The sequence below is a fragment of the Tinamus guttatus genome, unplaced genomic scaffold, assembly GCF_059628265.1.
Source record: "Tinamus guttatus ecotype Peru unplaced genomic scaffold, ASM5962826v1 Tinamus_guttatus_pri_ptg000861l, whole genome shotgun sequence".
NCBI lineage: Eukaryota > Metazoa > Chordata > Aves > Tinamiformes > Tinamidae > Tinamus > Tinamus guttatus.
The window spans coordinates 155,419-167,268 of record NW_028289395.1 but is presented as its reverse complement, the minus strand read 5'-3'; the positions used below and the strand labels follow the sequence as shown (position 1 = coordinate 167,268).

General features: G+C 53.6%; 1 protein-coding gene across 1 annotated transcript in view; it reads left to right on the top strand.

Moving 5' to 3' along the window:
- The window catches only part of PKD1 (polycystin 1, transient receptor potential channel interacting), an 83,246-nt gene that overhangs the window by 49,211 nt on the left and 22,185 nt on the right, over positions 1-11,850 (top strand). Inside the window, 7 exon segments of the mRNA XM_088537735.1 lie at positions 267-400; positions 965-4,587; positions 5,615-5,761; positions 7,308-7,451; positions 8,640-8,919; positions 10,149-10,365; positions 11,242-11,392. Of these exon segments, the coding sequence (XP_088393861.1) occupies positions 267-400; positions 965-4,587; positions 5,615-5,761; positions 7,308-7,451; positions 8,640-8,919; positions 10,149-10,365; positions 11,242-11,392 (4,696 nt within the window).

Genomic DNA, 11,850 nt, shown 5'->3' with positions numbered 1-11,850 from the left:
GACATATACTTCAGACCTGAAATAATTGTCTTTTTATAGGATTGCAACACTGGCTTAATATTGAGTTCCTCTGTTTCTTACCAGTGATGTATTCATCTCTGTTGCACTTCTGCAGTTAGCCCAGCTATTGCTTTGGTACTTGGCATTATGCTTCCCTGCGGTGTTACTGATACCCCAGCCCTGAACATGAAGGGCAACCCTGAAACCGGGAAAGGATTTCCCCAGGATTTCCTTTGCAGCGTGACATGGTTTGTGTGTTTCTCCAGGTGGGATTTTGGAGATGGTTTCCAGGAGACACAGCAGTTCAAACCTCCTTACAACAAGTCTTTCCTTGTTCCTGATCCCAGTGTCCACGAGGTCGTAATAGAGCACAACGTATCACACACCTACCAAGAGCCAGGTATGCTCAGACCAGCCCTCTGGAGAAGGCGCTCAGATACTTTTGCTGCCTGCAATAACACAGCCAAGGACTTCAGAAGTGTCTGGGCCCCTTTAGGTGAAAGAATGACTTGAAAGTTGTCTTGTTTCCGAGCAAACCGCCCATGGGATGACTGGAAGTCACTAGCAGTTACCATCGTCTATAGCTCTGTTTCCAGAAGAAGTTTGCCCATCCTGTAAGGAAAAGGTCCACCGCACACAGCCCCTTTCTGGCCAGTCTCAGCAGATAGACCTGTGTCTGGTGAGCTCTTAGCTTCTGCACTGATGGGAGATGGTCTGGGGAGAGCGAGAGCAGGTCCTGCCGTGTGAGCAAGCAGAAGGAAAATCCATTTTCTGCATCTCTCTGGGTATTTGGCCCTCACGTGCACAGCCTGGCTGCAATTCCTGCTCTTCCTGGAATGGAAGAGAGAAACACAATGCACAGAGTTTCTCACCTGAATCCCCTGTCACTCTCCCAAAAATTGCTATGGAGAAAGCATGAACACTTCTCACATGACTCTTCTTCTTCTGCTCTCTTCCTATGCAGGTGAATATGCTCTGATGGTTCTAGTGTCAAACCAGTTTGAGAACCTCACCCATGTGGCCCCAGTCTACATCCACAGTTATCTGACTGAAGTGAAGATGGAAGCAGACGAGGATGTTCTGGTTGTGAACCGTCCCGTCACCTTCAGAGCCAATCCCCTGCCGTCCTCCTATGGCGTCGTCTACGCTTGGGACTTTGGGGACGGGTCCTCAATGTTTACGGAGGACCAGCCTACCGCGACCTACAGCTACCCCAAGAGAGGGGTGTACAACATCACCTTGACAGTGAACAACACCATAAGCAGCGTGGAGACAGTTGAGTGTTACCAGGTGTTTGAGGAGATCACCGGGCTCCGGGTTTCCGCACAGGAGGCAGCAGAGCTGGGTGCAGCTGTAACCGTCAATGCTTCCGTGCAGAGCGGGGACAGCATCACCTGGGTGTTCGATATGGGAGATGGGACCGTGCTGAGGAGCTACGTGCCGGTGGTGGAACACATGTACATAAAGGACATCAACTGCACTGTGAATGTGACAGCTGTGAATCCCGTGAACTCCGTCTCCCAGATTGTGCCTATTCGGATATTTGTCCTGGAAGTGCTCAAAATAGAGCCCACCTCTTGCATCCTTGAGCATCCGGATGTGCAGCTCACCGCGTATGTGACAGGGAATCCTGAGGAATATATCTTTGATTGGACCTTTGGGGATGGTTCATCCAACGTCACCGTCAGTGGGGACCCTGTTGTGATGCACAACTTCACCCGCAGCGGGACGTTCCCGCTCTCGCTGACTCTCTCGAGCAGCTTCAACAAGGCTCACTATTTCACCAGCGTGTGCGTGGAGCCGGAGATAGTCAACGTCACGCTCCTTCCTTCCAAGCACTTTGTGAGGCTTGGCGAGGAGGTCGGTTTCCAGGTCAGTGCCGTGCCGCTCTACCAGTACCGCTACCGTTGGGATTTTGGGAACAACGAGTCCACTAGATCAAGCGGGACCGAAGTCACCTACACCTACAAGAACACAGGGATCTTCCTGGTCACGGTGACCGTCTCCAACAATGTCTCATTCAACAACGACACAGCATTTGTGGAGGTCCAGGAGCCTGTTGGGGTGGCAAAGATTGAACATAATGGAACCAGGGTTTTGGAGCTGAACCAGATCTACCTGTTCTCTGCTAGCATGAATGGAACCAAAGTGAGTTACCGCTGGGACTTTGGAGATGGCACTACCCAGCCTGGCCAAGTCACTGCCCACTCCTACAACAACACGGGCTGTTACACTATTAGTGTGACAGGCGAGAACGACGTGAGCCTCAACGGGACCAGGATGGATGTCACAGTGAAGCATCGGCTCCAGGGGCTCACCATCAACGCCAGCAGGACCGTGGTGCCCTTAAATGGCTCCGTGAGTTTCGTAGCCACTCTCGTGGCTGGCAGTGCCATCCGCTACTCCTGGATCCTGTGTGACCGCTGCACTCCCATCCAAGGCTCCTCCACAATTTCGTACACTTTCCGGTCCGTGGGCACATTCAATGTCATTGTGACAGCAGAGAACGAGATCAGCTCTTTGCAGGACAGCATCTACGTCTATGTCCTGGAGCAGATTGAAGGCCTGCAGGTGGCCAGCAGTGACCTGGTGGAGGATGTTTATTTCCCAACTAACAAAACTCTCTATTTGCAGGCAGTGGTGAGGGAGGGGACCAACATCTCCTACAGCTGGGTAGCCCAAAAGGAGGGTAACGCTCTGCAGACCTTCACTGGGAAAGCCTTCTCCTTGAACGTCGCAGAAGCTGGAAATTACACTGTATACCTGAAAGCCACTAACATGCTGGGGTGCGCAACTGCGAACAGGACGTTGGAGTTCATGGAAAGCATTGGCCTTCTGAAACCTTCTGCCTTCCCCAACCCAGCTGCTGTTAATGCCTCTGTTAACATAAGTGCCACCATAAGCAGTGGCACTGGCGTTGTATATTCTTGGTTCCTGGAGGATGGCTTCTCTCTTGTTACCTCTGAACCCTTTATTGTACACTCCTTCCAAAGCCCTGGAGATATGGAGGTCATCATTGGAGCAGAAAACAAGCTGGATTCCACCAATGCAACAATTTATGTCCATGTGGAGGAGCCCATAGAGGGGCTGAGCATAGGGACTGCAGAACCGGACTGTAGGTACGTCTCGTCAGGCTCCACGGTGGTCTTTGAGGGGGAGCTGCAGAAGGGGACTGAGGTGACCTGGCTTTGGGACATGCCGAACGGCACACTGGCTGGCCAGTCTGTGGCAGTCACGTTTCCTACAGCTGGGTTCTATACAGTTTATCTAAACGCATCGAATGACATCAGCTGGGCCCTGGCCAGCAGGAATATCTCTGTGCTGGACAGAATTCAAGGGCTGGAGGTTTTTGCCAGCAAGAAGGTGGTGGAGCCAGGGGAGCAGGTCACCTTTGTGATCAAGATGTTGTCGGGGACCTCTGTGAGTTACTTGGTGAGCATCAGCGGGGACTACTCCGTGGTGCTCAACGGGTCCAGGTACACGCATGAGTTCACCAAGAGCGGCGACTACTTGGTGACTGTGACAGTGCAGAACCAAATCAGCATTGCCCATGCCCAGGTGCTCATCGCGGTCTTGGAGGCCGTCCGGGACGTGCGGCTGCTGAACTGCTGCGAGCAGGGCATCCCGACGGGCACGGAGAAGGTGTTCGGCGCCCGCGTGGGCAGCGGCTCTCGCGTGTCGTTCTCTTGGCAGTTTTCCCTGTGGGAAGAGCAGGGCTGCTCTGTTGTCACCATGGCAGGAGAGAGCGTTTCTTACACTCCAGAAGCTGCAGGGCTGCTCGAGATTCGTCTCTTTGCCTTCAACGATTTGGGGGGTGTCAACGTCACCAGAACCATCCAGGTCCAAGATCCAATAGTCCAAGTCTCCCTCGCTGCCTCCAATGCCTTTGTCAACAGGACGGCGCTGTTTGAAGCAACAGTGGTGCCGAGTGGCAGGGGCGTTGAGTTCCTGTGGACCTTTGGGGATGGCTCTTCCACTCAGATCACTAGGGTGGCAGTGGCCAACTATTCTTACCTGAGCCCTGGGGACTACCTGGTGGAGGTGAACGCCACCAATCTCATCAGCTTCTTCATAGCCCATCTTACCATCACGGTCAGAGTGCTGGAGTGCGAGGAGCCGGAGGTGGAGCTGGCCTTGCCCCCTCAAGTCGTCATGAAGCGGTCCCAGAGGAACTACCTAGAGGCCCAGATCGACCTGCGAGGCTGCATCAAGTACCAGACGGAGCATCTGTGGGAGATCTACCGAGCCCCCAGCTGCCTGCGCCTGGACGACTCCGGCAGGATCCGGCTGCCGAGTGTCGATGTGAACAGGCCCCAGCTGGTTATACCCAGGCTTGCGCTGGAAGTCGGCAGCTACTGCTTCATCTTCATTGTCTCCTTTGGAGATACCCCGCTGTCCAAAAGCATCTTTGCCAATGTGACCGTGATACCGAGTAAACTGGTCCCGATCATTGACGGGGGTTCCTACCGTGTATGGTCCAAAACTCAGGACTTAGTGTTGGATGGGAAGAAATCCTATGATCCCAACTTGGATGATGGTGAACAGACTCCCTTGTTTTACCAGTGGTCTTGTACATCCTCCTCCAAGGTAAGAGCGTTTGTGCACAGCCACGGAGCATGATCCTTTGGGAGCGCAAACTGCATGTCAGCTTTGACGGACGCGTTTGTGTCTGGGTCCAAATGGTGCTGAGGGCATCTTTTGTGAGCACCTCTAACAAAGCTGTTTGCAAGAAGGGTTGCAGAGGCCACCCAATTCCCAGCTGAGGAGAATGGCACAAGAATCGCTGTGTTTGGGGTTTGGGGATGCAGTCTCTGGCAGCCCAGCGCTGTGTTCTGTGCGTGCTGGAAGTGCTTGCGCTGGGTGCTGTGGCGTTCACATTGCTCTTCCCTGGACCTGGCTTTTGGCGCACAGCTTTAGTGCAACTGCTTCTACAACCTGAAGGAGCCAGAGGTGCCAACCACAGTCCAGGCAGCTGACGGCTCCATTCCTCTCCCTTCAATACTTAAAAATGCGTCTGATTTCAGCAGAGGCCAATGTCAGGCTTTGGAGGGGCAGCCACAGACAGTGGCTGTTGTGGTCACAGCAGGTGGCTGTTCCTCCCCTCTCCACAGACGGAGGTGGCCCTGCCTTGCAGGAATAAACGGGAAAGGGCCCTTTCCTGCACTTTCCTATGGGAGATCCTCTTCAGGAATATTGAGGGTTGAACACAGGGTTGTTTTGCTTATAAACGGTCCCTGCTTTCCATCTTAACTCTACAAAGTAGAATGATGTGGAGTGTGTGGTTTAGACTTTTAGTTTCACATCATCTTTTTGTGGTGTTTAAATTATTTTTATAATACGTATAAACTACTGGGTGAAGCATTATTTGGTGTACAGAAAGAACTTGAAACTCAGCTGAGACACAGACGTGTTGCCAGAGCTATTTACTAACTGGGATAATGTGCTTTGCTGCCCAGAAACCTCCCCATTTTTCCTGCCGCTGGCAGTGGCTTTGCAGAATAAGATCTGTACCAGTAACTTGACTTTGGGTGGACCTGAATGTTGGGGCTGTGGACTAACCCGATGTGCACCCCTACCAAGGAGAGTTTGAAAGTTCTTTTCTCCTTGCAAGCAGAGCTCGGCTGCAGGGTGCTCTCTGAATTTCAGTGCCATGGGAGGAATTGTCACCATTCCCAAAGCTGTATTAGAAGCAGATGTGGAGTATACGTTCGAGCTTGCTGTCTGGAAGGCGGGTATGAGTCGCGAGGCCACAAATCAAACCGTACGTACCGCAGCAAACCGTCGCTCTGCGTCCACGCGCCTGCCCTGGGCACAGCCAGCTTGGAGCCTATGGCCCTTTTCCTAAGGAGGGCTCTGCTGCCTTTAGGATGTCCCCAGCAGAGGTGACTCCCACCAGCTGCTTCCCCAGCCTGGTCCCAGGTGCTGATTTGCCTGGGGAGAGCTACCCCAGTGAGCAAGAGAAAGCAGGGGAAGAGAGGGACCTAGGGGTATTTTGGGCTCCAGAGCTGATGCTGTCCAGCTCCTTCGCAGGAATAGACACGGGTATTTCAGTGGTCTGTTCATCTTGGGTTGTCTTGGGCAGCATTTCTTGCTTGTCTTGCCAAGTCCTTTTAGTTTCTTCCTTCCTTTAGATCTGCATTAATCTCACTCTGGATGCCCCGGCCCTGAACTGTGCTGGCCACAGACACTGGGTCTGCTGCTCTGAATGCAGAGACCCTCTGCAGCCGTCTGCAGGGTCCGTGGAGCAGAGGAGCCCATGGGCAGTGCTCATCCCACCGCTCCGCGCAGTCCCAGGCTCTCCACGCTTCACAACAGTGGGATCTTCCCTCATTTTTGCCCATAGAGAGCTTTCTGTGACTTTATACTAGATTTCACTGTCAACAGTTCTGTTTTTTTTAAGAGAAGATCTTTTTAAGCGCATGTTGTTTATGTCAAACCTAATGCTAGATGCATCTGCAATCCGACAGCACTTATGGTTTATGTCAGAAACATTCATCGTGGTGCATTTGGCAATTAGATATATAGTTAGTCTGAAAGTGGAAACTCTTACAGCCTGGGTTTTAAACCAAAGCTGGAGGATAAAAAGAAAGAAAAAAATTAAATTGATAGTCTTTCAAGGACATTCCGTACTATCTGGTTTCCATGCATGAGCGCAAAACAATGATTCCAGTGTCATAGGAAATTTGCAAATACTGTAGGAATGAATGAAGCTTCACTGCTCTCCAGCTTAATGCTGTGGAATATTTCACCCCTTTTAAAAGCCTGCCATATTAAACAATCTCTTCAGTACTGCCTTTCTCTGGATTCAGAATATTCATTATGCCAGGGCAGAGGGCTCTGTCAAACGCTGGACAGCCTCGTTTCCTGGGGGATCCAAGGAATTTAGACCAAACGCAGGAGTCGCAGCACAAGGGCCGTGGTGTCTCCTGGAGCGGCTCTCGCAGGGTGGGGAGCGGGGAGGCACGTCTTGAGGTGCACAGGCTCCAGCAGGGTACCCAGGGGACATTTTCAAAGTGGCTTAAGTCATTAAAAAATGTAAACGAATTACCCAGATCGGCCCCGCTTGGCGCTGGGTAGATCTCAAAAGCGAGGGGGCAGCAAGCGTAGCGCGTTGGTGGAGGATGCTTTACCATGGCCAGTGTGAGCAGAGCAACGTGGCCCAAGTCTGGGCTGAAATCCCTCAACAAGTCCCTTCTGCCGTATCCTCAGCGCGGGCTGGGCAGGGTGGATCTGGAGAGGCAGGTCCTGGGGTGTCTGCTTGCTTTGCTCCATGTCCGCCTCTGATCCCGGATCCCTTTCCTTCCCAGGTGTTCATCAAGAGGGGAGGGGTCCCCATCGTGTCCCTGGAGTGTGTTTCCTGCAAGGCTCAGTCCGTCTACGAAGTCAGCAAGAGCTCCTACGTCTATCTGGAGGGGACCTGCCAGAACTGCCACAATGACTCCAAACTGGGGGTAACGTCATGAATACAAATCTGAGCAGCTTTACTTCACCTTGGCCAGACTGCAGGGAGAAGGGGGACTTCGAGAGGACGGGGTGGAAAGAGCTAGGTGGAAAGTAAAGTCCTGGACCTGGGTTCCCTTAGAGAGAGTTGCCAGTGGGTCTGCCTGGGAGGGGAGGAAGGCTGGCCCGTGCCCTTCTCTTCATCACAGCCTCATGGAATTGGCTGCGGTGCTGCCTGCCAGAGGCAGGAGCTTCAGACGAGCCCTGGCCTGGCCTGCCTGGGGACTTGGGGCTCCCTCGTGCTGCCGTGTCACATCGTGGCAGCGTGGAGGATGCTGAGGGTGCCCGTGGAAGAGGTCCCCGTGTTCTGCACGAGCCCAGCGGGGCCTTCCCTGCCCTGTGTGTTTGGGTTGAGGGAGAGGTCTGTGTCCGTGCAGGCCTGCAAGCTGGGGGACACGTGGCTTATCACTCCTCTGTCCATGTGTCGACGTACCAGGTCTTTCCTGGGTCATTTTCAGACCAAGCCTGTGTGTGGCTAGCAATTCCCACACAACGGCCACTCCTTCCTTTGACATCGGTAAAGTGTCTTCTCTGCGGGGTGGCATTTTGCACAGTGGGTGCAAAGTAGAGTGGGTCAAGTAGAGACTGCTCGCTCCGTTCTGATCCCTGCTGATCACATCTGCAGAATGCAACTGGTTTTCTAAGTGCAAGTGTCCTTGTGAGAGCTCAGCTGGACGGCCCCAGCCAGCCGGCGGGGACCTGCATGGCATTTTGTGCCTGGCTCTCTAGCTCTTCCTCTGCTATCGCAGTTGTTCGTTCATGCTATTAGCAGTAACCATCCAGGACGCGTTCAACTCGCAGCATATAAAACATCGTATCCCATGGAGACCCCACCAGTATTTAATTTATTTCCTGTATTTTGTGTTCTGTATTAAGAAATATTCTGTCAGTGGGTGATGTAATCCCGAAGACTAAACTAGATCTCACGGTGGAAATATTCCCACCAGACATTTTGGAAACTTTCCAGTTCTTGTTGCCGTAGCACACGAGACTAAAGCAGAATTATCAACTGCAAATTTGGCAGACACTCCCACCAGAAATCTGTTACTTCTCATAAGAGACTCGATCTGAAGACATTTCAGGGACGTAACTTCAGATTAACACAAAACCTTTCCTGTCTCCCCTCTTTATGTCTGCAGAGATGGGCAGCACACAGCTTTAAAAACAAGTCTCTCATCCTGGACAAAACAACTACCTCCACTGGCGACACGGGAATGAACCTGGTGTTGAGGCAAGGGGCGCTGAAGGACGGGGAGGGATACACCTTTACCCTGCACATCACAGACCTCACGACGGGCGAGGAGGGCTTCGCCTCCATCGACCTGCTCCCAAACCAGCCCCCCGTGGGAGGATCCTGCCGCCTGTCTCCCGAGGAACCGCTCAGGGCGCTCATGGCCAAGGTGCACTTCGAGTGCACAGGTGAGAGCACGCGGGTGGCACCGCTGGGCACTTCTTCACCAGCAGATCCCTCTCTCGTGCCAAGGGAGTGACCCCTGTTCTTGTCCCCATGCTCTTTTCCTTTGCTCTGAACTCCCACCCCAGAATCCTGCTGCCCAGGGCTGAGGTCAGAAATGGATCTTTCAATTTCCAGTCCCCAAAGCTTGGGCCTGTGGGCATCTTTGTGTGCCCAGGTTAGGCAGCAGTCTAAAACTCATGGCAACGAGCACTTTTTTAAAGCCCAATCCATGCAGCTGAATGGTGGTATCCATTCCAGGGCTGTAGATGTGGAAGGAAAGGGCTGTTTTGAGTGCAGGAAAAAGAAAATAGATGCCCAAAGCTGAATTACTTAAACATGGAAAGAATAAAAAGATAAAGCACAGGGGACTTCTCTGCCATATAGGCTGGCTGTTTCCATCCACCTTTCCACCCAGCTGCAGAGATAGCAACAGCCAGTCTAGTATTAGAAAAATGGGTTGGCTGACATCCTAGAGCCTTGGGCCAGGGAGTAAGTCCCTCTGAAAACCTTATTTCTTCAAATGATTAGTGTTGCAGATTAATGCTTTCTGGGGCACAAAATCCTGGCACGAGGAAACAACAAATTCCGGTGCTGCTTGGGCGAGTGGTCACCAAAGTGCAGCTTAACCCGGGGCAAAGCAGACGCGTGTTTGGCATGATACTATTGTAGCATTTGGTATGTTTAGAGCTACCGGGAATAATTATGAAATCTGCCCGTCTCTGGGGTGATGGGAATTTTAGCTGCTAACAATTATTATTTTTAAGCTGAAGCAGAATTCTCAGAACGGGCGCCCTGGGCTGGATCCCGCAGCGAGCCCTGGCTCGCTGGCAGCTGCGCAGGGAGTTTCCAGCCGCGTCCTCGCTCCCACCGAGCGCTCCGCGTTTCCCAGCTCTCCACATTTCCCGGGAGCCCCGTGGCCTCGGGCAGGTCGTATCTGATACCTGGGCGCTCCTGAGCTGTGTGCCAGTCTAACGTGAGGTTGTGCAGGGCTTTGCAGCGGCTGCATCCTCGGGTCAGTGCTCCTTGGAGCCCCAGCAAAATCATTCTGGTTCTTATTTTGCTCCTGAACTCTCCCAAATCCCCTCGAACCCTGAATGTCCCCAAAATTGGCAGCAGGGCCAGGGCTTTACGTTGCGGGTGCTGGGTGCAGCCGCGTGCCCCGGCGGACCCCGTGTGCGCGTTTGCTTTGCAGGCTGGCGGGACACGGAGGACGCGGGGGCCCCGCTCGTGTTCATCCTCGTGGCGTCCCGCCTGCGCGCCGGCCACCACGACGACTTCTGCGTGTACAAGGGCAGCCGCGCCGAGCACAGCGCCTTCCTGCCGCCCGGCTTCCACGAGAGCGGCTTCCTGGTGGCCGTGGCCGTGCTCGTGCAGGACCAGCTGGGAGCCACCGTGGTGGCCGTGAACCGGTAAGGCTGCCGCTGGCCGGGGCGCTTCTCCCGGGTTATGCTTCTCCCGGGTTATCCCCTTTTGGCTCAGCCATGGGGCCGCTTTCCTGAGGGGCTCTGCGGATCCGGGGTGAAGCGTTTGCCTCTTGGAAAGGCAAGAGGGGACAGAGGCTCAGCCCAGGACGTGGGCACTGCAGAGAACTCCAGTCTTGGCACGGGATCTCTCAAGGGGAGACTTTTTTCCCCATAGTTACTGCTTCCCTGACCAGCCCCTTTTACAGCAGGGTGTCATTTTCTCAGGAAATCTCCATGTTTTCTCAGCTCACAGGTGAAACAGAAATATAAATGTCTGTCATTTCTGTTGTGTCCAGCCAGCAACAAACGGTTGCGTTTTGATCAATGGTGAGAGCCAAGCGCGGGGCAGCTGGCCCTGGGTCCTGGAGGGCTCCGTCCCGTGTCAAGGACGCGCTCTGTCCTGTGCCGCCCGCTCGGGGGAGCGTGTGGCCCCACGGCGCTGCGGAGCGTCGGGTCCCTGCTGCTCCCTGCACCCCGAGGAGCCGGCCAAGCGCTCCCGGCTGCTCCCGGCACGCTGGCCGCGAGGTTAAACTGCTCCTGATGCCCCAGCAGGCTAAACCCAACTTCTCCTCTACGCTCAAGGCGCCCATGTGTGCTCTCCAGATCCCACTTCACCGATTGGCCCTGCAGGGAATCGGGCCTCTTCCCATAGGAATGCGCAGCTGGTGCAAGTTGGGTAGCAGGGCAAGCATCAGCGATGGCGTTTCTGTTCAAGTACCCGTTCCTCCCTTCTTCCTCCCCAGCTACAAGGCTGATTCTGCCTTTTCTCTCAGCCCCTTTTGTGAGTTTGTGTTTAAGCCAAATGCCTCTTTCCCTTGGCAGCTCCATGGAGATCAGCTTACCCGAAGGGTTCCCCAGCCTGTCCCACTGGCTCTACAATCAAACTGACACCGTGCTCCAGGGTCTAGTGAAACAGGGGGACCCTCAGCAGGTCATTGAGTACTCTCTGGCTCTCATCACCATCTTAAATGAGGTAAAGCACCAGTCTCAGCCCCAGAGAGGCCTCCAGAAACCCTTGCATTTGCCAGCACTGTTCCTTGGCTAGGGTTTGTCCAGCGATGTGAGGAAGTGACTAATGCTCCCGTTTCTAGTGTATATCAGTGTACGTACAAGCTGGGAGTTGGGCTGGAGCTATTTTTATGCATTAAAAAAGAGGGCAAGCTGCAAACCCATGATGGCCAGGGGAGACAGAAGGGTTGTAAAAGGCAGTAGGAGAAGGCAGTGCAGCCCTGCCATGCAGCCCCCCATGCAACCTGCGTTTTTGCCCTCATATTCAGCCAGCTTTTCCTCATTAGTGCCCACCACAAGCCTAAATGCTGCCTTTAGAAATAGAAATTGTGGCCCAAATTCCCTCACCTGCCCCAAGCAGAACTTCCCTGCTCCATCTTAGCAGGACTGGCAGCTCCCTATAGCTGCTTGGGTGCTGTTTTG